The sequence below is a fragment of the Cnephaeus nilssonii genome (genome assembly GCF_951640355.1).
Source record: "Cnephaeus nilssonii genome assembly, chromosome: 24".
Taxonomy (NCBI): domain Eukaryota; kingdom Metazoa; phylum Chordata; class Mammalia; order Chiroptera; family Vespertilionidae; genus Cnephaeus; species Cnephaeus nilssonii.
In genome coordinates this window covers 7,755,234-7,783,064 of record NC_137095.1, presented here as the reverse complement: position 1 = coordinate 7,783,064, position 27,831 = coordinate 7,755,234, and the positions used below count along the sequence as shown (strand labels likewise).

General features: G+C 52.2%; 1 protein-coding gene across 2 annotated transcripts; it reads left to right on the top strand.

The window, feature by feature from the left end:
* Positions 1 to 1,379: 1,379 nt before the first annotated feature.
* On the top strand, positions 1,380 to 24,667 carry VPS33B (VPS33B late endosome and lysosome associated). 2 transcript variants are annotated; one of them, XM_079764094.1, is made up of 23 exons: positions 1,380 to 1,698; positions 4,932 to 5,012; positions 5,801 to 5,862; positions 8,374 to 8,423; positions 9,241 to 9,308; positions 9,989 to 10,034; positions 11,175 to 11,269; positions 12,069 to 12,173; positions 13,606 to 13,702; positions 13,909 to 13,986; positions 14,140 to 14,213; positions 15,251 to 15,337; positions 15,518 to 15,608; positions 16,818 to 16,892; positions 17,121 to 17,185; positions 17,304 to 17,358; positions 19,521 to 19,567; positions 20,618 to 20,750; positions 21,319 to 21,392; positions 22,498 to 22,599; positions 23,251 to 23,326; positions 23,684 to 23,800; positions 24,098 to 24,666. In XM_079764094.1, the coding sequence occupies exons 1-23, from the start codon at positions 1,603 to 1,605 to the stop codon at positions 24,175 to 24,177; spliced, it is 1,854 nt and encodes a 617-aa protein (XP_079620220.1). In that variant the 5' UTR covers positions 1,380 to 1,602; the 3' UTR covers positions 24,178 to 24,666. The 2 variants fall into 2 exon arrangements, with proteins under 2 accessions (XP_079620220.1, XP_079620221.1); XM_079764095.1 differs by lacking the exons at positions 1,380 to 1,698; positions 4,932 to 5,012; positions 5,801 to 5,862 and adding an exon at positions 5,886 to 6,004 and having other exon boundaries at positions 24,098 to 24,667.
* Positions 24,668 to 27,831: the final 3,164 nt, after the last annotated feature.

Genomic DNA, 27,831 nt, shown 5'->3' with positions numbered 1-27,831 from the left:
CTGATTGTTTTTTAAATAGTTTTTATGGTTTATTTCTTCCCATTAGGATCCAAACAAAATCCACACTGTAACATTGCATTATGTTGATGTGTTCCAGAAGTCTCAACTTCTAAAGTGGTTTCCCCTTCCACTTCATTTCCCTCACCATTTGACAGGTTATCCCATAAAATTTCCTGCATTTTGATTTCATCCTTATGATGTCTTCTAACATGTTGTCACTACCCTCAATTTCCTATGAACTAACTGATAGCTTGGTCTTGAGGCTTGATCAGGTCTTAGTTTTTGACAATGGGTAATGCTCTATGCCAGGTGTCCTCAAACCGCCCCACGGGCCACATGCGGGTGTTTTTGCCGTTTTGTTTTTTTACTTCAAAATAAGATATGTGCAGTGTGCATAGGAATGTGTTCCTAGTTTTTTTTTTAAACTATAGTCCGGCCCTCCAACGGTCTGAGGGACAGTGAACTGGCCCCCTGTTTAAAAAGTTTGAGGATCCCTGCTATGCATCTCACCAGATGAGGATGTGATATTATGATTGATTAGTGAGTTCAGCAGCTCTATTCCTTATGTCTCTCATAAGCTTTTTCCGCCCCCAAAACGTATAATTTCCATCACCCCTGAAAATTCCCTAAATTCTCTTTCTAGTCAATTATCATCCCAAAGTCAATCACTTTTCTGAAAAATTTTCAACCTAGATTAGTTTGGCCTGTTCTATAACCTTACATAAATGACATACAAGATGCCACTCTTGTTCTGGTTTCATATATTCATTTATTTTTATGAACATGCCACAGTTTATTTTCCCACGAATGGCATTAATGAGTCAAAACTCCAGTACCCAAAGGTCACAGCCAGCGGGACTTAGCATTCTTCTCTTCCCTCCACCTAATTCCACCTCCATCGGTCTGCATCTCTCCTGCAGCTCGGAAGCCTGGGAGCCGCTAGCTAGCCCAAAGCTGAAGAGTAGGTTTGATTGACAGTCAAGATCCCCAATGATCAGCGCCCTTCAGCCTTAATAGGTTTCACCCATTGTACGAAGATGAGAAACTCGAGCTAGTGCCCCACCCTCGCGTGGGTGCGCCGGGAGGATTGAGTGTGCCCTGAAACACTCGTGTTATCCTGGGCACACTCCCCTCCGGGCCAGAAATGAGACTGGAACGTCGGCGCGTTGACTTCCGTTTGAAATGTCCCTTCCCGGACGCCGTCCAACTTCCGGGCACACCAAGCGCCGGTCCAGCGAATGGGACTTCCGGAAAGTCCCGGAAGTCGCTTCTGCCTGTCAGAAGGCGGTGTTCTCTCTGCCGCAGGGAAGCCCGGAGTCCTGCTCCCCGGCGAAGTGGAGCCGGGAGGGCCGGGTCGGGACTTGGGGGGTGGGGTTGAGGGTGGGGGGGCTGCAAGGCCTGAGGCGAGGGCATCCCGAGGCTGCCGCTGTCTGGCCGGGAGGTGGCCATTCATTCCTCGAGCGCCGCTGAAGAGTGAGGGCCCCTTCCGTGCCCAGCCCTGAAGGGAGCCACCCCCTGCGCTTACCCCGGGCTGCTGCCGGCCTTCGGAGAGCGGAGGGCGACCCTCTTCGTGCACCCCGCGCGGCTCCGGTGACGGCGGCCATGGCTTTCCCCAACCGGCCGGACGCCCCCGAGCTGCCCGACTTCTCCATGCTCAAGAGGCTGGCCCGAGACCAGCTCATCTATCTGCTGGAGCAGGTCAGTGCCCGCCACGCCGGGCCCCTGGCTGCACTCACCGGACACACAGTTCTTTGGAATCCCTTGGAGCCTGTTCTTGGTCTCTGGCATTGTCCTCGGAGCTTCTGGGGCAGGCCCAAAATGAAGCCCTCGGGAAGGAAAACCAGAGGGCAGTAACCGCTGCCTGGCACCTGGGCAGAGAGTTCATGGAAACCATTTTTTTTCCATGCAGGCAGGGGAGACACCCTAGGGCCAGGCATCACTGGGATGGGAAGGTGGTTAAAGACATCTTTGTTATTAGGGCGCTCACACTCCAGGAGGAGACGTATGACACGCAAACCACCCCCCACACGGGGTATCATGTGGCGAACGAGTGACAGCAAGGGTGCGTGAAGCGATCAGAGTAAGCAGTCATTTCTAGCTGGAGTGATCTAGGCGTTTCAAGGAGCCGGAATGTGAAGAATAAGCCTATTTTCCTTGGAGATGGGAGACCAGGTTCCCGGCAGGTGATTGGTAGGAGCAAGGTGGAGGAACCAGGGAAGGAGGAGGCGTGTTCAGGGAAGAGAGTGATCAGAAGTTACACAATAGGCAAGAATTTTTCCCCATCTGTGGCATGAAGCAGTTCTTTTTTTTTTTTAATCTTTATTGTTGAAAGTATTACATATGCCCCCTTTCCTTCCCCCATAGACCTCCTCCAGCCCACCCCTGCCCACTGCCCCAGGCACTCACCACCCCACTGTCTGTGACCATGGGTTATGCATCTCTGCATACAAGGTCTTTGGTTGATTACCTCCCCCCTAACCTCCCTCCCCTGCCTTCCCTCAGAGATTCCGCCCTCTGTTCCATGCTTCCATGTCTCTGGATCCACTCCGTTCATCAGTGTATTTTGTTAATTAGATTCCACATATGAGTGAGATCATGTGATACTTGTCTTTCTCTGACGACTGACTTATTTCACTTAGTGTGATACCCTCTAGGTCCCTCCATGCCGTCTCAGAGGGTAAGAGATTCTTCTTTTTCACAGCTGCATATATTCCATGGTGTAAATGTACCATGGCTTTTTTATCCATTCATCTACTGATGGCACTAGGGCTGTTTCCAGATCTTAGCTATTGTAAATTGTGCTGCTATGAACACAGGGGTGCATACATTTTTTCTGATTAGTGTTTCGGTTTTCTGAGGATATATTCCTAGAAGGGAGAAGGAGATAGATATTCATATATATATATATATATATATATGTGTGTGTGTGTGTGTGTGTGTGTGTGTGTGTGTGTGTATTAGAGGCCCGGTGCATGAATTCGTGCATGGGTGGGGTCCGGCCAGCCTGGCCAGGGGGAGGGGACATGGGCGGTTGGCTGGCCTGCCTGCTGGTCAAACTCCTGATCGAGGGGACAATTTGCATATTAGCCTTACACTGAGTAGCCAGATTATTATGCGTTCAAAGATCATAATAATCTGGCCACTCAGTGTATATTTTTATTGATTTCAGAGAGGAAGGGAGAGGGAGAGAGAGACAGAAACATCAATGATGAGAGGGAATCATTGAACGGCTGCCTCCTGGGTAGCCCGGAATCTGGGCATGTGCCCGGACCGGGAACCGAACCTCCACCTCCTGGTTCATAGGTTGATGCTCAACCACTGAGCCACGCCAGCCGGGCTCCATGTGACTCGTAAATAACTTCTTTTGTTCACACCGCCAACCAGTCGAAACCAGGTCCTCATTCACTACCACATGCTCAGGCTGCTTGCCTCCGCTTCTCCTGTCTCCAATCCATTTTACCCATAAGTCCCAGGTTCATCTACCTGACATTCCCAGCTGAGACGATGCTTCAGTGAACAAAAGTAACCCCCTCCGCACCGCCCCCCCCCTCCCCGTGCCATAGAGGATCAATTCCAGACCCTCTAACAACTGTTTCAGTCTTGCTTTCCACCCTTCCTCTACATCCGGACTGAAAACCACTGCCCTCTATGTACCTTATACGTCAGCCCAACTGAATTGCTGTTTTTTGTGTGTTTTTTTAAATATATATTTTATTGATTTTTACAGGGAGGAAGAGAGAGGGATAGAGAGTTAGAAACATAGATGAGAGAGAAACATTGATCAGCTGCCTCCTGCACACCTCCTACTGGGGATGTGCCCGCAACCAAGGTACATGCCCTTGACTGGAATCGAACCTGGGACCTTTCAGTCCGCAGGCCGACGCTCTATCCACTGAGCCACACCGGCTAGGGCTGAATTGCTGGTTTTGATCTTACGGTTCAGCCTCTTCTCTGTCCCTGTTCTTTGCTGGATTACCCTCTAACTGAGTCACTGCCACCCCCCTCCCACCCCCCACTTTCCAGGCCTAGTTGAGAGGAAACTTGCAATGACTTCCCTCCCCCCTGCCACTCAGTGTGACCTCACCTTCCCCTGGCCAGGTGAGGGAGCGTTAGGAGTGATGATGCCGGAATCAGATGACAGGGATCTGGGATGGGTGAGTGGGGAATCCTAGGGAGAGGACTGCCCTGGGCTAACTCTTCTGTGTTGAACATAGGCAGTTTTTGTAATTAGAAGAAAAACGCTACTTAAGAAGAGATTTGGGCCCTAGCCGGTTTGGCTCAGTGGATAGAGCGTCGGCCTGCAGACCGAAGGGTCCCAAGTTCAATTCCCATTAAGGGCACGTACCTCGGTTTTGCGGGCTCCCCCTCGACCCAGGCTCTGGTTGGGGCCGTGTGCAGGAGGCAACCAATCGTGTTTCTCTCACATTAATATTTCTCTCTGTCTTTCCCTCTCTCTTCCACTCTCTCTAAAATCAGTGAAAAAATATCCTCGGGTGAGGATTAAAAAACAGAGGGAGATTTGGCAGTTCACGGGGTTGCGGGATGTGGGTGGGGTTTGGTTTTGCTTGGCTTCGTCCAGCAGGAGACCGGGGTCGTGGGGAGGCTGAGTGGAGGAGGCGGTGGGGAAGCGGGCGGTGACCCAGGACAAGGCCACAGGCCGGCAGGAGGGCGGAGTGACCAGGAGTTAACCTAAGAAAGAAGGTGAACTGTTTTTCTGCTGGTGCAGAAAATGAGAAGACGAAATAGGTGAGTAGATAGGGAAATGTCAACTGTTTATATGATGTCAGCAGTAAATCAGGTGCCGGGGTCGATGATGTCTGGCGCCCTTCCAGGGCCGAGACTGGGGTCCTGGTAGACACGTGGCTGTGTGAGCTGTCAGCGGAGGGAGCGTGTGTGACCGAGGAGTGACCCAGGGTCCTGTGTGTCTTCAGCTTCCAGGGAAAAAGGACTTGTTCATTGAGGCCGATCTCATGAGCCCTTTGGATCGAATCGCCAGCGTCTCCATCCTCAAGGTACCTGCCCTTTCCTCCAGGCAGATTCTTTCCTCACTAAACAGTTTTTCTTTCTTTCTTTTTTTTTCTTAAAATATATTTTATTGATTTTTTACAGAGAGGAAGGGAGGGGGATAGAGGGTCAGAAACATCGATGAGAGAGAAACATCAATCAACTGCCTCCTGCACACCCCCCACTGGGGATGTGCCCGCAACCAAGGCACATGCCCTTGACCGGAATCGAACCCGGGGCCCTTCAGTCCGCAGGCCGACGCTCTATCCACTGAGCCAAACCGGTTTTGGCTTTCTTTCTTTTTTTAAATATATTTTTATTGATTTCAGAGAGGGGAAGGGAGAAGGGGAGAGATAGAAACATCAATGATGTGAGAGAATCGTTGATCAGCTGCCTCCTGCACGCCCCTCACTGGGGATTGAGCTCACAACCCGGACATGTGTCCTGACCGGGAATCGAACCCTGACCTCCTGGTTCATAGGTCGATGTTCAACCACCGAGCCATGCCAGCCTGGCCAGTTTTTCTTCTGATGAACAGAACAAATTACTAAAGTGTGACTACCGTTGTAGGGTAAATGGAGGGTAGTTGGAATGGATGCTATTGTCTATTGTTTTTGAATTGTTTGATTTTTGGTTTTTCTGTGGACAGTTTGAGGAAGGTTCAGTGAATGGCTGTCAGGGAGGCAGTTTGATCCCCACAATTAGCATGCATAGGAGCCCAAGCCCCCTGCTTTTGTGTCATGCTTTGGGTCTCCAAGCACCCTGTGTCCCTTGTCTTGTTGGCTTCTCTCGGCAGCAACACGAAGTAGACAAGCTGTACAAGGTGGAGAACAAACCCGTCCTGAGCTCCAGTGAACAGTGAGTGTCTGGGGGCACCCGGCTCGGCTCCCAGCGGGAGGACGCCCCTGCACTTTGCCCTCGACGCGCCCGTGGCTGAGATCTGGCAGCGTAACGCTTGTGATACGGTCCCCCTCCCTGCTCTTTGACAGCTTCGTGCGAGGTTATGCTTTAGCCCCTCATTCTGTCTTCCTTTCTGCAGTTGCTCACTCCCTTGTCCTCTTCTCTCTTGTCCAGTCTGCCACCTCTAACCAGATTGATGAAGCTTTCAAGAATATTTTCATTGCCCAGCTGGCGTGGCTCAGTGGTTGAGCGTCGACCTATGAACCAGGAGGTCAGGGTTCGATTCCCGGTCAGGGCACATGCCTGGGTTTGGGGCTGGATCCCCAGTAGAGGGCATGCAGGAGGCAGGAGGCAGCTGATGAGTGATTCTCTCTCATCATTGATGTTTCTATATCTCTCTCTCCCACTCTCTTCCTCTGAAATCACTAAAAAATATGTATATATATTTTAAATATATTTTATTGATTTTTTTACAGAGAGGAAGGGAGAGGGAGAGAGAGTTAGAAACATCGATGAGAGAGAAACATCGATCAGCTGCCTCCTGCAACCCCCTACTGGGGATGTGCCCGCAACCAAGGTACATGCTCTTGACGGGAATCGAACCTGGGACCCTTCAGTCCGCAGGCCGACGCTCTATGCACTGAGCCAAACCGGTTAGGGCTAAAAATATATTTTTAAAATACATTTTTCCACCGTGCTCTTCTCAAGAACCATCAAGTCTTCTCTTACTTACCGAGTCAAGTGCAGATTGCTCATCGTGGAACCCATGGGAAGCTTCAGTTGGGCCTCACGTGGCCTTTGCAGGCTGGTCTCTCACGGGGCCCTCAAGCCTCCGCTGGACACGTGCTTTCCCGTGCTTCCCAGCTACGTGCACGTGGCATCCCCCTTCTGGCCGCCCCATTCACTCTGCCCCCCTGTCCTCACTGCTCCTGTGAAACACACCCGCCTTCAGACCCCAGCGCCACCTCCTCCATGAAGCCTTCCTCCTCCGGATCTCCAGGGTGTTTAGTGTTTGTCACACACTGCCTGTTGTCTGCTTTTTGTTTTTCTTTTCTTTTCTTTTCTCTCTCTTTTTTTTTAGTTAATCCTTACCCGAGGATATTTTTTCCATTGCTTTTTCAGAGAGAGTGGAAAGGAGGGAGGGAGGGAGAGAGAGACAGAGGAGAGAGAGAGTGAAACATCCATGTGAGAGAGACACATTGATTGGTTGCCTCCTTGCATGAGCCCTGACCGGGGCCTGGGATTGAACCGGCAACCCGGCTACATGCACTTGACCAGGAATTGAACCTGAGACGCTTCGGTGCCTGGGCCGACACTCTAACCACCGAGCAACACCAGCCAGGGCTGTTTTTCTTTTCTTTTCTTTTAATTTAAAAAAATATATATTTTATTGATTTTTTACAGAGAGGAAGGGAGAGGGACAGAGAGTTAGAAACATTCATCAGCTGCCTCCTGCACACCCTCCACTGGGGATGTGCCCGAACCAGGTAGGACATGCCCCTGACCGGAATCGAACCTGGGACCCTTCAGTCCGCAGGCCGAAGCTCTATCCACTGAACCAAACCGGTTTTGGCTATTTTTCTTTTTAATACTTTTCAATCTTAAGTAATGTACACCCTCACTTAGAGGAAAAATTCTCCTGGGTACATGGAGAATACATCCAAGTTGGAAAAACATTTTATATACCTTCTTGTATTTTTTAAAAATGTATTTTTATTGATTTCAGAGATGAAGGGAGGAGAGAGAGATAGAAACATCAATGATGAGACAGAATCATGGATCGTCTGCCTCCTGCACGCCCCCCACTGAGGATCGAGCCTGCATCCCAGGCATGTGCCCTTACCGGCAATCGAACTGGGACCTACAGGCTCCTAGTTCGACGCTCAACCACTGAGCCACACTGGCCAGGCAACTTCTTGTGTTGTTTTTTTGTGTGCGTGTCCCGCTTTTTTTAAAAAAATATATTTTATTGATTTTTTACAGAGAGGAAGAGAGAGGGATAGAGAGTTAGAAACATCGATCAGCTGCCTCTTGCACACCCCCCACTGGGGATGTGCCCGCAACCAAGGTACATGCCCTTGACCGGAATCGAACCTGGGACCCTTGAGTCCGCAGGCCGATGCTCTATCCACTGAGCCAAACCGGTTTCGGCTTGTGTTGTTTTTAAACACGTGTTTGATACTTTATACATGTGTGCATCTTATTTCGCCTGACAGATTGGGAATTATTGGAGAACAGGAACTCTGGATTCCCCAGAGGGGTCATTTGCTAAGCACAGTGTCCCTGCTGTCGGTTAGGGGAGTCCGTGGTCAGAGCTGGCCCGGCCGTGGCGAGGCTGGGAACTGTAAGCCAGTCCAGAGGAGCTGATGGTGAAAGAGTGGGGTGTTGTTTCAGTTTCTTCAGGTGGTGCTGTCTGTCCCCAACCTCATGACTCTCCTTCCCTGAGGTTTTTCCCTTTCTCTCCCATAGATTGTGCTTCTTGGTCAGACCCCGCATCAAGAACATGCGATACATAGCCAGTGAGTATGCCGTGGTGCGCCGTGTCACTGAGACCTGGGAGGGGTGGTGAGATCTAAGGGCCTCGGCTACAGGGACCCTTTCATAAGTAAAGAGATGTTGGGGTTGGCCATACCACGTTGAGGACAACTGCTCCCTTGGACACAGACAGTAGGGAGGTGAGGGCCTGTGCTGGGGGCAGGAGCAGGTGGGGAGAGGTCAATGGCGAGGAAGGAAACATATGTAATACTTCTAACAATAAAGAATTTTTTAAATAAAAGGAGCCCTAGCCGGTTTGGCTCAGTGGATGGAGCGTTGGCCTGCGGACTGAAGGGTCCCGGGTTCGATTCCGGTCAAGGGCATGTACCTGGGTTGCGGGCACATCCCCAGTGTGAGGTGTGCAGGAGGCAGCTGATCCATGTTTCTCTCTCATTGATGTTTCTAACTCTCTGTTCCTCTCTGTAGAAAATCAATAAAGTATATTAAAAAAAATAATAATCTTTAAAATAAATAAATAAATAAAAGGAGCCCTAGCCGGTTTGGCTCAGTGGACAGAGCGTCAGCCTGCAGACTGAACAGGATCCCAGGTTCAATTCCGGTCAGGGCACATGCCCGGGTTGCAGGCTCCATCCCCAGTAGGGAGCGTGCAGGAGGCAGCCGATCAATGATTCTCTCTCATCATTGATGTTTCTATCTCTCTCTCCCTCTCCCTTTCTCTCTGAAATCAATAAAAATATACTTAAAAAAATAAAAATAAGTAAATAAAAGGATAGCTGCTCCCTTGCTTCTCCCCTGACACGGGGCCCATGGCCTTCTGGGTTGCATTCCTCCTGTCTGTAGATCTCGTCAACGCTGACAAGTTGGCCGGCCGAACGCGAAAATACAAAGTGATCTTCAGCCCTCAGAAGGTGAGTTTGGGTCCTGATGGCGGTGGCATAAGGCGGGACAGGATTCGGGGCGGGGAAGGGGCCAGGGGCCTACAGCTCCATCTCCCTGAAAAACAAGTATGTGTGATGGCGACCACCTGCTGCCGTCTCACTAGGGTAGGCCTGATTGTTTAGCAGGGGGTCTGTCAGCAAACTGCCCCGACAGATGGTGGGACGTGAGAGCTGGCCTCTGCATGGTCCTCCCGTGACAGCTGAGGTGCCTTCTTTGCAAAGCTCTTCCAGGGAACAAAGAGTTAGGCTCCATGATTCCAGTGCCCTTTCTTTCTTTTTCTTTTTTTAAAATATATATTTATTGATTTCAGAGAGGAAGGAGGAGGGAGAGAAAGAGAGAAACATCAATGATGAGAGAGAATCATGGATCGGCTGCCTCCTGCACGCCCCACACTGGGGATCTAGCCCACAACCTGAGCATGTGCCCTTGACCGGGAATCGAACCGTGACCTTCTGGTTCATAGGTCGACACTCAACCACTGAGCCATGTCGCTTTCTAGATCCAAGCCTGGTGCACTTTCTAGATCCAAGCGCCTGGGTTCCCTGACTGGGTCAGTAAGTGTTGTCCTGGTCAGTGATCCTGGAGGAACTCCAAGGAAGGAAAGAAGAGGGGAGCGGTGTTTGCTAACCGGCTTCCTCTTCTCTTTCAGTTTTACGCCTGTGAGATGGTGCTGGAGGAAGAGGGGATCTATGGAGGTGAGAGGAGATGAGAGAGTGGACAGGGGCCGCATGTGCAGAAGGAATAGTGTCCTCCCACCCCCCGCCCCCATCCCCACCCCTTCCTGTCTCATTCCTGCTGGCCCAGCGGGCTGAGAGGTGCCTGAGAATGGAAGTAGGGGGACAGTGGGAGAGGATGCGAGGGCTGATCGCTGCTCATCGCCAGCTGCTCTGCCCTTACCTCCCAATAACGTGCCTTCCCTCCCCCGTGTATCCCTCACGGCGCTCTCCACGCAACACGCCCTCAGGGGCGGCACCCCCCTCAGGCGCCCTGCCCGGATCCTCCCAGCAGCCTCCCGCCTCTGCCACCTGGTCCTTTCCCGGCCCCTTTGCCTGTCACGTGCCACTCCTTTCTCCTGACTCACTGCCCTCCAGCCATGGGGATGTCACACGTGGTTTTCCTGTTGCCCAGAATATTCCCCAGCCTACACGCTTCACCCACATCTTATTTAGAGTCACAGCCTAAAAGTCGCTTCTTTTTTTAAAATATATTTTATTGACTTTTTACAGAGAGGAAGGGAGAGGGATAGAGAGCTAGAAACATCGATCAGCTGCCTCCTGTACACCCCCTACTGGGTATGTGCCCGCAACCAAGGTACATGCCCTTGACCGGAATCGAACCTGGGACCTTTCAGTCCGCAGGCCGACGCTCTATCCACTCAGCCAAACCGGTCAGAGCTAAAAGTCACTTCTTTAGGGAAGTCTGTCTGGCACCCTGCGTGAGGTTAGACCCTGAGATGTTGGTGCTCATGGATGGTTTACTTCTTTGTAATTAGATCTGCCTTGTGCGTGTCCCTCCCACTAGACTGTAAGGGTTTCCCCAGGACACAGGGCACCATTCATTCTCTTCTCCACTGTGTACCCCAGTGCCTGCACGCGTCTTCCACTCCACTGGTATTTGCCGAATCAGAAATGAATGTTCCCTTATAATGAAAACACACCCCTTCTCACGTCGTATGACAGGCTGTCGTGCACATGTCTCCTTTTGTTCCCAGCCTCTGAGCTCCTCGGGGCCAGGCTGTGTCTCGCTCAGACGTCTCCGGGCAACCGGTGGGCGTTCCCCCAGAAGGTGGAGGCACGCGCCTTCTACAGGGAGGCTGATGGTCTCTGTCCCCACAGATGTGAGCTGCGACGAATGGGCCTTCTCTTTGCTGCCTCTGGATGTGGATCTGCTGAGCATGGAGCTGCCTGAATTTTTCAGGGACTACTTCCTGGTAAAGGCGGGGGCCCTGGGGTCTTGGCATCAACGGCTGGGGACAAACAGGGGGTCCAGTGGGCTAGCCATATTGATGCACCTTCATCCAAGTCCCGTAATTTTTAAGAAAACATTTTATTTATTTACTTACTTACTTATTTATTTATTTATCAAATATATTTTTATTGATTTCAAAGAGGAAGGGAGAGGGAGAGAGAGATAGAAACATCCATGATGAGCGAGATCATTGGTCGGCTACCTCCTGCACGCCCCGACTGGGGATCGAGCCCAAAACACAAGCATGTGCCCTTGACCAGAATCGAACCGGGGACCCTTCAGTCTGCAGACCGATGCTCTATCCACTGACCCACACTGGCTAGGGCAGTCCCGTCATTTATTATGCATGAGCGTGATTGGGAGATTGAATGCCACTGATTGTGTCCTTTGGGGCCAGTCAAAATGAATGTTTCCTTTTTTTTTTTTTCCCTAAAATATATTTTATTGATTTTTTACAGAGAGGAAGGGAGAGAGATAGTTAGAAACATTGATGAGAGAGAAACATCGATCAGCTGCCTCCTGCACACCTCCCACCGGGGATGTGCCCGCAACCAAGGCACATGCCCTTGACCGGAATCGAACCCGGGACCTTTCAGTCCGCAGGCCGACGCTCTATCCACTGAGCCAAACCGGTCAGGGCGAAATGAACTCTTTCAAGCATTCCCCGCGCCCTGCCTCTGCCCCAGGGCTCGAGGGCTAGCACCATCCTGATGGGTCTGTCGGGCTGACCCCCACCTTTGTGGCCCCTGGGGTCCCTGCAGGAAGGAGACCAGCGTTGGATCAACACTGTGGCCCAGGCCTTGCACCTCCTCAGCACGCTCTACGGCCCCTTTCCTCACTGCTATGGGATTGGCAGGTGCGCCAAGGTGAGCGCGGGCAGGGTCTGTTCCCCCTGTCCTCCCCCCCATGGACTGTCCACCGTCCGGGGCATCTGTAACAGGAGGTGTGTTCTCTCCCTGGCTTTCACTGTTGCCACATAGTCCTCAGAGACGGGAACTGGTGTGGCTAACAGAGACACAAAAGCTAGGGCCTCTTGGGCAGCATTCCTGAGTCTCTTTTTGTTTAAAGTATATTTTTATTGATTTCAGAGAGGAAGAGGCAGAGAGATAGAAACTTCATTGATGAGAGAGAGTCATTGATCGGCTGCCCCCTGCACGCCCCACACAGGGGATCATGTCCGAAACCCAGGCATGTGCCCTGAATGGGAATCGAACCGTGACCTTCTGGTTTATAGATTGGCGCTCAACCACTGAGCCACACAGGCCGAGCAGCACACCTGAATCTCTTTATATTTGGAATGGGGATGGACGGGGAGGGATAGGAACAGATGGGGCCTGAGCAGGTGATGTTGTTGATTATCAGCTCCCCTTTTATTGGGGCACAACTGTAGATCTGCCTCAATAAGTCCCACAGGAAGGGGGTGGCTTCTGTAGATGGACTACAGGAGGGACTTGGACACAAGATTAAGAATGTCTCTCTCTTTTTTTTAAATATATTTTACTGATTTTTTACAGAGAGGAAGGGAGAGGGATAGAGAGTTAGAAACATTGATGAGAGAGAAACATCAATCAGCTGCCTCCTGCACACTCCCTACTGGGGATGTGCCCGCAACCAAGGTACATGCCCTTGACCGGAATCGAACCTGGGACCCTTCAGTCCGCAGGCCGATGCTCTATCCACTGAGCCAAACCGGTCAGGGCTCTCCTTTTTTTTTTTTTTTTTAGTTTGTTGATTTGAGAGAAAGAGAAACATCTTTTTGGTACTCCCCTGGTTTATGCATTCATTGGTTGAACCCACAACCTTGGCATTATTGGGACGATGCTCTAGCCTTGTGGTCGGCAAACTCATTAGTCAACAGAGCAGCAAACCGCGGCTCACGAGCCTCATGTGGCTCGCGAGCCGCAGTTTGCCGACCACTGCTCTAGCCAACTGAGCTACCTGGTCAGGACAAGAATGTCTTGTATTTCTTACAATTGCATGTGAATCTATAAATATCTCAAAATAAAAAAGTATAATTGTGGCTCAGTCGTTGACCATCGAACCAGAAGGTTACTGTTCAATTCCCAGTCAGGGCACATGCCCGGGTTGCGGGCTCGATCCCCAGTAGGGAGCGTGCAGGAAGCAGCATATCAATGATTCTCTCATCATTGATGTTTCTCTCTCTCTCTCTCTTTCCCTCTCCCTTCCTCTCTCAGAAATCAATAAAAAATATATATAGTCTTTAAAAGTATAATTAAAACAAAACAAAATTAAGAATTTTTTTGTGGGGGAAAAAAAGAATGTCTTGGTCCCTGGCAGATGTCACATGAATTGTGGAGGAACCTGGAGGAGGAGGAGGACGGTGAGACCAAAGGCCGGAAGCCAGAAATTGGCCACATCTTCCTCCTGGACAGAGGTAACTCATGCTGCCACTCCTCTGTCTCTGGACCCAGACGCAACGGGAGTGTGGAAAACGCGGTGGCCCAGACGGGACCCTCAGGCGGGGCTGTGCATGCAGCAGTGGTTGGGGGTCTGGCGAAGGCACTGGCGCTCATCCTGAGCGACCCGGGCAGCAGGCTGTGGCTGGCGGGGGGCCCTCACGGTCAGGGGTCTGGGTTGCAGACGTGGACTTTGTGACGGCACTGTGCTCCCAGGTGGTTTACGAGGGCCTGGTGGACGACACGTTCCGCATCAAGTGTGGTGAGTGGCATCCTGGCGAGATGGAGGGGCTGGCAGGGGGGACCCAGGCGCTGAGAGAACGGTGGCTTCACATCGTGTGGAGGCCCTTTAATGGCAGTGCTGGGAGGGGCGGCCTCGTGGGAGACCCTCATCGCTGTCCCCTCGCTCTCCAAGGGAGCGTCGACTTTGGCCCAGAAGTCACATCCTCTGAGAAGAGCCTGAAGGTGCTGCTCAACGCCGAGGACAAGGTGCGGGTGTGGGTGCTGGCAGTGGCTTCCCCCGGGCTCAGCTCCCTCTCGGCGGGGGCACCGCCCTGGGAGGGGAAGCTGAGTCCACAGGACAGAGGGTCCCCCACCAGTTAAGAGCATACCCCAGGCCCTGGCCGGTTTGGCGCAGTGGATAGAGCAGGGGTCCTCAAACTTTTTGAACAGGGGGCCAGTTCACTGTCCCTCAGACCGTTGGAGGGCCAGACTATAGTTTAAAAAAAACTATGAGCAAATTCCTATGCACACTGCCCATATCTTATTTTGAAGTAAAAAAACAACACGGCAAAAACACCCGCATGTGGCCCGCGGGCCGTAGTTTGAGGACGCCTGGGATAGAGTGTCAGCCTGCAGACTGCAGGGTCCCCGGTTTGATTCCGGTCAAGGGCACATGCCTCGGTTGCAGGCTTGATCCCCCACCTGCAGGAGGGTTAGGGTGTCTCTCTCACATCGTTGTTTCTCTCTGTCTCTCCTCCTTCCTTTCCCTCTTCCTAAAGTCAATGGAAAAATATCCTCGAGAGAGAATTAACAAAAATCTAAATTAATTAATTGATTGATTGATTGATTGATTGATTAAAAAAGACAGACAGTTAAAAAAAGAAAAAAAAGGCGTGCCCCAGGGCACGTAGCAGGTATTGACATCGACTGCACCTGCTGCCAGCTCAGCTCTCCTCTTACTCTTTTTTTTTTTTTAAATATATTTTATTGATTTTTTACAGAGAGGAAAGGAGAGGGATAGAGAGCTAGAAATATCAATGAGAGAGAAACATAGATCAGCTGCCTCCTGCACACCCCCTACTGGGGATGTGCCCGCAACCAAGGTGCATGCCCTTGACCGGAATCGAACCTGGGACCCTTCAGTCCGCAGGCCGACGCTCTATTCACTGAGCCACACCGGTCAGGGCTCCTCTTACTCTTGCTGGAACCGCTGAGCACCCTTCCTGTGCTATGGTGACCTTGACGAGGACGGAAGGACCAGGCGTGGCCCGTACAGAAGTCCTTCCCGTCCTGTCCCCTCGCAGGTGTTCCATGAGATTCGGAACGAGCACTTCTCCAACGTCTTCGGCTTCCTCAGCCAGAAGGCCCGCAACTTGCAGGCTCAGTACGACGTGAGGCTCCGAGCCCCGGCCCCCGGTTCTCCTTCCTCAGCGGCTTCCCCGGGCTGCTGCCCCTCGGCCAGCGCTCTGACACTAGGACAGGGTCCCAGACTGTTTCCGGGGTCGGTGGGGACTGAGGGAGCGTGGTGGTGGCCTTGGGAGGGTGGTGGTGACCTTGGGACTTGCCCGCAGCGCCGCAGAGGCATGGACATCAAGCAGATGAAGAACTTCGTGTCCCAGGAGCTGAAGGGGCTGAAGCAGGAGCACCGCCTGCTGAGTCTGCGTAGGTTTCCGCTGGGGGCTGGGGAGCTGGGGAGATGGGGGCTGGGGAGATGGGGGCTGGGGGCTGGGAGCTGGGGGCTGGGGAGATGGGGGCTGGAGGCTGGAGGCTGGGGAGATGGGGGCTGGGGGCTGGGGAGCTGGGGGCTGGGGGCTGGGGGCTGGGGAGATGGGGGCTGGGAGCTGGGGGCTGGGGAGATGGGGGCTGAAGGCTGGGGAGATGGGGGCTGGGGGCTGGGAGCTGGGGGCTGGAGAGATGGGGGCTGGGACCTGGGGGCTGGGGGCTGGAGAGATGGGGGCTGGGGGCTGGGGGCTGGAGAGATGGGGGCTGGGGGCTGGGGGCTGGGGGCTGGGGGCTGGGGAGGGTTATGTGAGGGGACATCTGCCTCCGGAGAGGGGATCCCTGTTCACTTGCAGATGTTGCTCTTGTTTGGACTAAAGCCGGGGTGGGGGACATCCGGCCCGCTGGCCGTATAAGGCCTGTGAAATCATTTGATCTGGCCCTGCCCAGGCATTAGGGGTGAGTTAGTTAAATGTTTGACCAAATAGAGCAGGCTAATTAAAAATATATATATATTGATTTTAGAGAGGAAGGCAGAGGGAGAGAGAGATAGAAGCATCAATGATGAGAGAGAATCATTGGTGAGCTGCCTCCTGGATGTCCCCTACTGGGGATCGAGCCCACAACCCGGGCATGTGCCCTTGACCACAATGGAACCTGGGACCCTTCAGTCCGCAGGCCACGCTCTATCCACTGAGCGAAACCAGCTAGGGCTAGAGCAGGCTAATTTTTAAGTTGATAATTTTGTATGGCCTGCAAATGATGTTATAAATATCCAAATGGGCCCTAGCTGGTTTGGCTCAGTGGATAGAGCATTGGCCTGCGGACCGAAGGGTCCCAGGTTCAATTCTGGTCAAGGGCAATGCCCGGGTTGGGGGCTCGATCACCAGTGGGGGGTGTGCAGGATGTTTCTATCTCTCTCTCTCTCTCTCCCCCTCTCCCTTCCTCTCTGAAATCAATAAAAATATATTTCAAAGTAAATAAATAAAAATAAATATCCAAATGGCCCTTGGCAGAAAAACAGCTCCCCACCCCTGGTCTCGTGAGGGGAAGTGCTTCTGCCTTTTGCCTTGAGGTCTTTATTCTTCGCGACAATAAAGGGATGTCCTTCTGGGACCAGGAATGTGTCAGGTCACTTTGTCCTCTCTGCAGACATTGGGGCCTGTGAGTCCATCATGAAGAAGAAAACCAAGCAGGACTTCCAGGAGCTCATCAAGACCGAGCATGGTGACTGCCGGCCGGCCGGCTCCCAGCCCCGCCCACCCTGGAGAGCCGCGCTCTGGCTCTTCCCAGCCCACGCTGGCTGCATGGAACTCGGGTTCCTGTTAGACGCCCGGGGGCCCCTTATCCCAGGATGGAGAAGGAGATGGGGAGACAGACGCCCGTTAGCCCGTTAGCCTGGACGGCAGCCACCGCGCTGCTCCCGGTAACAGGCTGTCCTCTGGTTACTCGCAGCGCTGCTGGAGGGCTTCAGCATCCGGGACAGCACCAGCTACATCGAGGAGCACATCGACCGGCAGGTGGGCAGCTGCCCGGCCGGCGGGGCGGTGCTGACGCGGGGTCGGCCTCCGGGAGGAAGAGGAGAGGAGAACGTGTGTTATGGAACTTGAACCTCCTTGGCTCTTTCTTCCTGTGCAGGTGTCGCCTATAGAAAGCCTTCGCCTCATGTGCCTCTTGTCCATCACCGAGAATGGTGAGCCCCCGGTACCAGAGATACCGGGTCAGATCTGTACCATAGGATAGAAGAAATCATCGTGAACGACAGGAATAAATGTCCTAGCGGACAGGACACTTCCCTGTAATTTTGAAGGATTAATTTTTTAAAATATATTTTTTACTAGAGGCCTGGTGCACGAAATTCGTGCACGGGGGGGGGGACCCCTCCAGGGATGTCCGACTGCCCATTTAGGCCTGATCCTACCTACCTGGATCAGGCCTAAACGGGCAGACGGACATCCCTCTCACAATCCAGGACTGCTGGCTCCCAATTGCTCGCCTGCCTGCCTTCCTGATTGCCCCTAACCGCTTCTGCCTGCCAGCCTGATCACCCCTAACCACTCCCCTGCCAGCCTGATCACCCCTAACCACTCCCCTGCCAGCCTGATCACCCCTAACCACTCCCCTGCCAGCCTGATTGATGTCTAATTGCTCCCCTGCCAACTGATTGCCCCCAACTGCCCTCCCTTGCAGGCCTGGTCCCTCCCAACTCCCTCCCCTGCTGGCCATCTTGTGGCGGCTATCTTGTATGTTGGAGTGTCGGTCAATTTGCATATTACTCTTTTATTAGATAGGATTGATTTCATAGAGGAAAGGGAGAGGGAGAGAGAGATAGAAACATCAATGATGAGAGAGAGTCATTGATCAGCTGCCTCCTGGACACCCCCTACTGGGGATCAAGCTGCAACCCAGGCATGTGCCCTAGATCAGAATCGAACCCGGGACCCTTCAGTCTGCAGGTCGATGCTCTATCCACTGAGCTAAACCGGCTAGGGCTCCCTGTAATTCTGTGGATTCTTTCCTCTGTAGAAATAAAGCAGTTTTTTTTTTTTTGAGTGAACATCCCTAGGTCATAGGGTAAATTAGTGTCCCCATGCTAAGCAGGACTACATCCAGACCCCCCTCACCCCCCAAACAAGGGCTGTCACATCCTAGGATCACAAACACGTAGAGCAGAGTGGCACCTCCCTTTGCTGCAGCAGGCCTCTTACCTTCAACAAGTTTTCATAATAAAGATGCAGTCCAGCTGGCTGGTGTGGCTCAGTGGTTGAGCTGTGACCTATGAACCAGGAGGTCATGGTTCCATTCCCGGTCAGGGCACATACCCGGGTTGAGGGCTTGATCCCCAGTGTGGAGCATGCAGAAGGCAGCTGATATACGATACTTTCTCATCATTGATGTTTCTATCCCTCTCTCCCTTTCCTTTTTCTGAAATCAATAAAAATATTTTTTATAATAAAAGGCTAATATGCAAATTGTCCCCTCGGGAGTTCGACCCAGAGCCTGGGAGTTTGATTGCTCACTGTGACGTGCGCTGACCACCAGGGGGCAGCGTGGAACATGGCAGGTGACCAGCAGCAGCCGGGCGCTGAGGGAGCGAGGGAAGGAGGAGGCAGGGAGGCTGGGTGGCGGCGAACCTGATGGGCCCTGAACACCAGCCAGGCCTAGGGACCCTACACATGCACAAATTTTGTGCACCGGGCCTCTAGTATTAAATTTTTTAAAAAGATGCAATCCAGGAAGAAGGGACAGCCAACCAATCTCATAAACATTTCCCAGAGCCCGACTCTGCAACCTTTAATGGCAGCTTCTTTTTCCTGTTGAAGGCTTCCCCCTGAATATTCTTGAAGGGTGCTCTCTCCCCGGAGAAGGGCTTTACTGATTCTGAGTCCCCTTTGTGGTGGTTGGAAGCCCATTTCTCCTTATCTCAGTGGAGAACCCCATCGAAGACTGGCCTTTGGAACCACGTGACCCCTTCCTGCTCCTCAGCATCTGTGGGAGGGGCCCCGTCGTCCTGGCCCAGAGCCAGGGAGAGGTGCCCGGAAGCCCCACCTCCTCCTCCTGCTGCCTCCCACCTCATTCCCACCACAGCTTTCCTGTCAGTGTCCCTTCCCAGTCCCTGGGGATCGGGGTGCTTCCTGGCCTGTCCGATCCAGCCTTTATCTTCCAGTGAGCAGGCTTAAATCTGAGAGTCAGTTTAGGATCCTCTGTGTAGGGTGCAAGGTTAACATCCTTTACTGAATCATTCCTCCTGGTTCAGGGTTTCTTGGGGGAAGAGCGTTGGTTGGTTGGTTTGGTTGTATATTTTAGGACACCTTAGCTGGCTCACGAACCTTTCTTATCTTCCCTTACCCTCAGGTTTGATCCCCAAGGATTACCGATCCCTGAAAACACAGTATCTACAGGTAAGGCCAGAGAATGTCTTCTTAAATGTGTTGACTTTTGCAAGAGAGGAGTGGGGGAGCAGGTGGGGAGAGAAAGACAGAGAAACATAGATTTGTTTGTTTTGCTTATTTATGCATCCATTGCTTGCTTCTTGTATGTGTCCTGACCGGGATCGAACCCACAACCTTGGTGTATCGGGATGACACTAACCAATAGCTACCCAGCCAGGGCTTCAAAAGAATGTCTTTGTGAGGGAACTTTATGGAGGGGGCTCATTGGACATTTTAAAAAATATATATATTTATATTGATTTCAGAGAGGAAAGGGGGAGGGAGAGAGAGATAGAAACATCAATGATGAGAGAGAATCATTGATTGGCTGCCACCTGTACGCCCCCTACTGGGGATTGAGCCCGAAACCCAGGCATGTGCCCTTGACCGGAAGTGAGCCTGGGACCTTTCATTCCGCGGGCTGACGCTCTATCCACTGAGCCAAACCGGCTGGGGCTCATGGGACATTTTTGAATGAGGCAAAAGAAGAAACGGTCCCTTTCCTGTCCCTGTCCCCAGCTGTCTCCATCTGGCCTTCCTCTCAGAGGTTCTCAGGATAGTCACCTTTCAGCAGACACCCTCCCCACGCCCGTTTCTCACGGTGGTGGCCGGTGCCAGGAACACTGAACAATTCAGCTATTGGACCAGGGGCTGAGTTCTCGCCCCCACTCTCCCTCACTTTAGCACCTTGTGAGGCATTGACAAGCTTCCTTCCAGGTCTTTCTGTCACGTCGTATCTCATCTGTGAAGCTTCCCCCGCCATCCTCCTAACAGTAGCTTTATCTGGGCTTTAAGAGTTTCATATGCTTTTCTTCTTCTGGGTTTGGTGTTTGGTTATTTCTGATAAGAAAACCTTTTACATGAACAAGAATGAGCTCCATAAGGCATAGACTGTGCATCCCTCCCATCCCTCGCCTCCCTTGCCGCCCTCGCCTCCCTTGCCGCCCTCGCCTCCAGGCCACCAAGCAGTGCTAGACCCCTGCTGGGCGCTCAGTAGAGACTCACCTGCCTTTCCTGCAGAGCTATGGCCCCGAGCACCTGCTGACCTTCTCCAACCTGCGGCGGGCAGGGCTCCTGACAGAGCAGGCCCCTGGGGACACCCTCACTGCAGTGGAGAGTAAAGTGAGCAAGCTGGTGACAGACAAGGCTGCAGGTGAGCACGGAACACGGGGAACCCTTCCCCTCCTCTTCTCTGCACAGGCAGCACCCCTGCAGAGAGCTGAGCAGGAAGCACAGTGCGATTCCTACCGTTACTGTCATTACCGCCATTGCCGCTAGGGGAGCTGTTCCCGGTTATTGGACACTCACCACGTGCTAAGCCCTTTAGATACGGTTTCTCCTTTAATCCTCACAAAGGTTAGTTTTACCTCCATTCTACAGATGAGGAAACTGAGGCTGAGAGGATAAGTGACTTGTCTAAGATCCCTCAAAGAGGAAGTCACATTGGACCCCAGGTCACTGTGACTCCACAAACATTTACGTGTTTGTCCTGTAGGTGGCGTTTAGTAGAGAGCTGGCACCCTGTAGGAGGAGGAAGAGGGGTGGGGAGAGGGTGGTGAAGGTCTCATGAGATCCAGGGAATTGTGGATGAACAGCTTAGAGATGTGATGGGTCCGGCTACTTGATGAGAGGCGGGCCTGTCATTTCCGGAATGGAATCCTATGTGGCAGTTTCATGAATCCATTGACTGAGATAAAACCCAGCCCCGATTTCTTCCCCAGGAAAGATCACGGATGCCTTCAGTTCTCTGGCCAAGAGGAGCAATTTTCGGGCCATCAGCAAGAAGCTGAATTTGGTATGTGGAGCAGGGATGAGCGGGGGTACGGGGGTGCCGTTCGGTCCTTGGTGGAGTACTTTGAGTCCACAAAAACCTTTGCAGCTTTTGTTTCTATCAAGATCCTACCACCCTAGCTGGTTTGGTCCAGTGGTGAGAGCGTCGGCCTGCGGACCGAAGGGTCCCGGGTTCTATTCCCGGTTAAGGGCACGTACCTGGTTGCAGACTTCTCCTCGGCCCGCGTCAGGCATTGTGTGGGAGGCAACCAATCAATGTGTCTCTCCCATGGATGCTTCTCTCTCTCCCCCTCCCTTCCACTCTCTCTAAAAATCAATGGGGCCGAAACCGGTTTGGCTCAGTGGATAGAGCGTCAGCCTGCGGACTGAAAGGTCCCAGGTTCGATTCCTGTCAAGGGCACGTACGTTGGTTGCGGGCATATCCCCAGTAGGGGGCGTGCAGGAGGCAGCTGATCGATGTTTCTCTCCCATCGATGTTTCTAACTATCTCTCTCCCTTCCTCTCTGTAAAAAATCAATAAAATATATTTTAAAAAAATCAATGGGCCGAAACCGGTTTGGCTCAGTGGATAGAGCGTCGGCCTGCTGATCGATGATTCTCTCTCATCGATGTTTCTGACTCTCTATCCCTCTCTCTTCCTCTCTGTACAAAATCAATAAAATATATATTTTTTTAAAAAAAAATCAATGGGAAAATATCCTCGGGTGAGGATTCAAAAACAAGATTCTATCTTTCACAGCGTGATAGCACGGGCTGCACGTACTAATGAGATAAGGCACACAGATTCATTCTGTTAGGAAACGTGTAACAAGCGCCTGACAAGGCCAGCGATGGGCTAAAAGTGCTGCTTCAGTGACAGACACGTCCCACGTCACCGAGGCGTCGGCGAGGGGGCCCCTTCCCCCCAGCACCTCTCAGGGAGCGCGGGAGCTCAGTCACAAAAATGGGTGGGCGCTGACCAGCAGCCGGAATCTTGTTGGGACTCTTTTTTTCAGGCCGTGGCTGCTTCTCCCTTTAATTGAAGGAAGAAGCATGCTTGGGGACCTGCCACTTCTCTCTGACCCTGTAAACGACTGGAGAGCTGAGCTGTCACTTGCTTTGCCCTCTAGATCCCGCGTGTGGATGGCGAGTACGATCTGAAGGTGCCACGCGACATGGCGTACGTCTTCAGTGGCGCCTATGTGCCCCTCAGCTGCCGCGTCATTGAGCAGGTGAGAACACGTGACCCTCGCTCCCAGGCGTGTCTCACTCTCTCTGCTTTCTCCTGGTCCCTGGTCTGTCCCAAGTTTTGACTGCCCTGCTAACGAGCCAGAAATGGGATGGTTGGGACGCCTCGACCTTCCTTTCCTAAATCCCATCCTGTTGCCCTAGCCCAGTGGTCGGCAAACTCATTAGTCAACAGAGCCAAATATCAACAGTAAAACGATTGAAATTTCTTTTGAGAGCCAAATTTTTTAAACTTAAACTTCTTCTAACGCCACTTCTTCAAAATAGACTCGCCCAGGCCGTGGTATTTTGTGGAAGAGCCACACTCAAGGGGCCAAAGAGCCGCATGTGGCTCGCAAGCCGCAGTTTGCCGACCACGGCCCTAACCAGTTTGGCCCAGTGGATAGCGCATCGGCCTGCGGACGGAAGGGTCCCGGGTTTGATTCCGGTCAAGGGCACACGCCCAGGTTGCAGGCTCCGTCCCCAGGAGGGGGCGTGCAGAAGGCAGCCGATCAATGATTCTCTCTCATCATTGATGTTTCTCTCTCTCTCTCCCTCTCCCTCCCTCTCTGAAAACAGTAAAAATATTTTTTAAAATAAATAATAAAGCCCATCCTGCCTTAGACCTGAAACTCACTCTCCTGACCCCCCCCCAGGTGCTGGAGCGGAGGAGCTGGCAGGGCCTGGACGAGGTTCTGAGGCTGCTCAACTGCAGCGAGCTGGCCTTCACAGGTGCGTGGTCTTGGCAGTGGGTTGGGCGGGCCCGAGGTGGCTGGACGTGTCCCTGGTAGCCAGCGTGCCAGGCAAGGTCTGAGTCTGGCCCTAGCTGGTTTGGCTCAGTGGATAGAGCGTTGGCCTACAGACCCAAGGGTCCCGGTTCAATTCTGGTCAAGGGCACATACCTCAGTTGTAGGCTCCTCCCTGGCCGGGGCCCTGGTCGGGGCTTGTGTAGGAGGCAACCAATCGGTGTGTTTTTCTCAGTTTTTCCCTCTCTCTTCCCCTCTCCCTAAAAATCAATGGGAAAATATCCTCACGTGAGGATTAAACAAACAAAACAAAAAAAGAGCGAGTCTGGTCTGCTCTCCGCAGGGGGGACCAAAGACGACAAGGCTCCCAGCGAGTCCCTGCGCCTCATCCTGGTGGTGTTCCTGGGGGGCTGCACCTTCTCCGAGATCTCAGCCCTGCGGTTCCTGGGCAGAGAGAAAGGTGAGCGAGAACGGAAGGGTGACAGCAGGTCGTGGACGGGCCCTGGGCTGCAAAGGGCAGACTCGGGAAGGTTCTCTGCTACCCTCTGGGTAGCACCTGCTGTGGGCTGGAGAGTTAGGAGCCCAGTTCCAGGACGTGGCCAGTCGCTGTGCCCCGAGCGTGGCACCGACGTATCTGGGCCTGTGAACTGGTTCTTGGATCCAGCCCCGGGATGTGGAGGGGTTCTATGTCGCGTGGCCCATGTTGGGGGCCACTGATCTGCTCTTACTCACCTGGCTGGTGCTTTTGGCTCCCCAGGGTACAGGTTCATTTTCCTGACGACAGCTGTCACCAACAGCGCTCGCCTCATGGAGGCCATGAGCGAGGTGAAAGCCTGAAGCTGCCCTGGATGCGCTCCCCAGAGGCGGCAGGAGGGGGCGCAGCTGCGAGTCCGCGTCCCCCCAGCCACCCCGCTCAGGGCTGGGCAATGGGACTTGTTTGGGATTTAGGGGACACATCAGAGGAGGGAGTCACCCTGCCCAAGGATGTTTTCCTGTTTTGGTGATGAAGTACAGCCCATGCTGAGAAGACGTGGAGGAGGAGGATCTTTGGCTACATCCTGTTTGAGTCCCATTGTAAATAAAGCCTCGACGTTCAATGCCACGTGTTTCCTGCTGCACCAGCCCTTCCGTCTTTGCTCGTGAAGCACGGGGTTACCCGGGGGGCTTCACGGGCTCCGTGGATTGGACCCTCGTGGCTCTGGGCCGGCTCTGGGTCTTCCTAGAAACTCGTCCTGTTACTGGAGTTTCCAGAACCATAAAACGAGGAGATGGATCACATAGATGATCAGTAAGCACCCTTCCATTTCTAAAATTCTGTGACCCCTTACATTTAAAAATGTGTCTCTTGCACTAGCCCAGTGGTCGGCAAACTGCAGCTCGCGAGCCACATGTGGCTCGTGAGCCGCGGTTTGCCGCTCTGTTGACTAATGAGTTTGCCGACCACTAGGATAGGGGCTTAATCACAAGGAACAACAACAGCCTGTGATTTTTGGAATCGAGAGTCTAGGTAAGTGGTCGGCAAACTCATTAGTGAACAGAGCCGCATGTGGCTCTCGAGCCGCAGTTTGCCGACCACTGCCCTAGCCGGTTTGGCTCAGTGGATAGAACGTCAGCCAGTGGACCCAAGGGTCCCGGGTTCGATTCCCATCTAGGGCATGTACCTCGGTTGCAGGCTCTTTCCCAGCCTGGGCCCTGGTCGGGGCTCGTGCAGGAGGCAACCAATTGATGTGTTTCTCTCACATCGATATTTCTCTCTGTCTTTCCCTCTCTCTTCCACTCTCTAAAAATCAACGGAAAAATATCCTTGGTGAGGATTTTAAAGAAGTGTTTGTTATTGTTTCAAATTAAGGAGGCAGTTTAGTTTTCAGCTTTTCCCCCCTTAGTACCAAATGAGAGATTGTGTCCCCTGTTAGAGCAGTTTCGGGCATCAGCAAATGGTCCTCCTAATTGCAGGTTATAGTGGCCTTCCTCTCTCTTTACCTTTTAAAAATGTGAACTCCCACGTCTATTAATGGCCCCTCAGTCCTCTTCTAACCTGATCTCATTGATGACTCTCATGCTTTCCTTCTTGAAATTCTGTTTTCTTAAATCCTCATCTGAGGTTATTTTTTCCATTGATTTTTAGAGAGAGTGGAAGGGAGAGGGAGAGAGACACACACACACATTGATTGCTTGCCTCCCTCATGCCCCTGACCAGGACCCAGACCAGGAAGGAGTTTGCAACCAAGGCATGTGCCCTTGACGGGAATCGAACCCGGGACCCTTCAGTTCGCAGACCGACACCCTATCCACTGAGCCAAACCGGCCAGGGCTACACAGTGTTTTAGACGTTGAGCATATGCTCAGAGCGCCCATCACCCAATGAATCTATGACCTGGTTGGCTTCAGAACTGCAACGTAAAGGGCATGACGGCAAAATTGTCTTCTCTCTGCATCCTTACCACGCTGGCCCGGGAACATGTGTGAAGAGCCCACATTTTTGAAGCTTTCTGAAAAACTGGCAAATTAACGAAGAATAGGATAAAATTTAAACGTGGTGCCTAAGGGCCACTATATTGGTGGGGCAAATGTTGGGCACACTGCCGACAAGTTTAAGGATGTTGAAAGCACCAATGAGGTTCTTCTTCTTTATTTTATTTTATTTTATTTTTTACTTTTTTAAAAATAAGAACATTTATTTGGGAAATCACAGAGGTAGAAGAAGTAATTCACAGAAGAAATGGGCTTCGGAAACAAGTCATAGAGGTAAAGGAGGGTCCCTCGGAGCTTAGAAGTGAGGACGGTAAAGGCGGTGCACCTGGGGGTAGAGAGGGGAAAGGGGCAGGCGTGCCCCCCAGAGGGAGAGTGGAGGTTCTTCCGAAAGGAAAATGGGGTCCTGAGTGCAAGCAAGCAAGCAAGCAAGCATCCTTTACTTTTCCTTCATGGAAAGGGCAAAGGGAGATAGTTTCTAGAAGTTGCAGTTGGCCAATACCCAGGGGGAAAAGGTGGGGTTTCAGTTGTAATTAAGCGAGTGTGAATAAGGAAATGCTACTTTTTCCCATGAAACGAACAAAGAGGTTTAAAAGGACAGCAGTAGTCAGAGCTGCCCAGGGTAAGAGGAGGCGCTCTGCTGGTGAAGCTCACTTGGCGGGCAGGGCAAATCCTATATAATAAAAGGCTAATATGCAAATTGTCCCCTCGGGATTTCCACCGACCGGGAGTTTGACCGCCTTCTGTGATGTGCGCTGACCGCTAGGGGGCTGAACAAAGAAAGGCTCCGGCTGGGCCCTGATCATTGGCCAGGCCTAGGGACCCTACCTGTGCACGAATTTCATGCACTAGGCCTCTAGTGAATAACTAAGCCTCGCTGGGAAGAGCGTTCAGTAGTTACATTTGTAGGAATCAGCCTTAGAACAATACACGATGCAAAGACTTATGTCTGAAGACATTTATTTGTAAAAATTGCGATTTAAATACCCATCAATACAAAATAGTTGAATTAAGAGATATCCACACGCCAGGATATTGTGCAACCAAAAATCACGGATGAAAAGTGATGGATAAACCTTTTTGAGACAGTTCCCCGGCTCTGTCAAATGGGGATCATATTCACTGAACGGAATTGTGGTGATTAAAGGGGATCACTGGTCTAGAAAGTTCCTGGCCCTGAGCGGGGTTCCCTGCCCTTTAGGGCACTTTTTCCTACATCTGGGGAATATTGCCACCAAAGATCAGTTCCCAGGCTGGCTGCTCAGATGAGCTAAGCTAGGGAAGCAAGGGGCCAGGGCTTTCTAGTAACCTGCTCGGGCCACACCCAGCTGGTTTGGGAGGGCAGCGTTTATGGGCGGTGCCTGGGCAGTCGGCTCGCTGTGCTCTCTGCCCCTTCCAGGCAACTGAGTGCACTTGGAATCATACCTGCAGGGAGCCCTGGTTGGCAGCTCAATTGGTTAGAGCGTAGTCCCCATATGCCAGGGCGTGGGTTGGATCCCTGTTTAGGGCACGTGCAAGAAGCAACCAATGAATGCACAACTCAGTGGGACAATCCACGTTTCTCTAGCTCTCAATAAATAAAAATAAAAAACCGCCCTGGTCGGCGGCTCAGTTAGTTAGAGCTTGTATGGCACACCAAAAGGTTGTGGGTAGCTTCCATTCACAGTCAGGGCACAGGCCTAGAATGCAGGTTTGATCCCCGGTCCGGTGCCCTATTGAGCTGTCTCCCTTCTCTCTAAAAATCTATTTTTTTTATTTTTTATTTTTTTAAATATATTTCTTTATTGATTTCAGAGAGTTAGGGAGAGGGAGAGAGAGACAGAAACATCAATGATGAGAGAGAATCCCTGACCAGCTGCCTCCTGCACATCCCCCACTGGGGATGGAGCCTGCAACTCAGGCATGCGCCCCTGGCTGGAATCGAACCCAGGACCCCTCAGTCTGCACGCTGACGCTCTATCCACTGAGCCAAACCAGCCAGGGCAAAATCAATTTATTTTTAATTAAATATTTGTTGTTGAA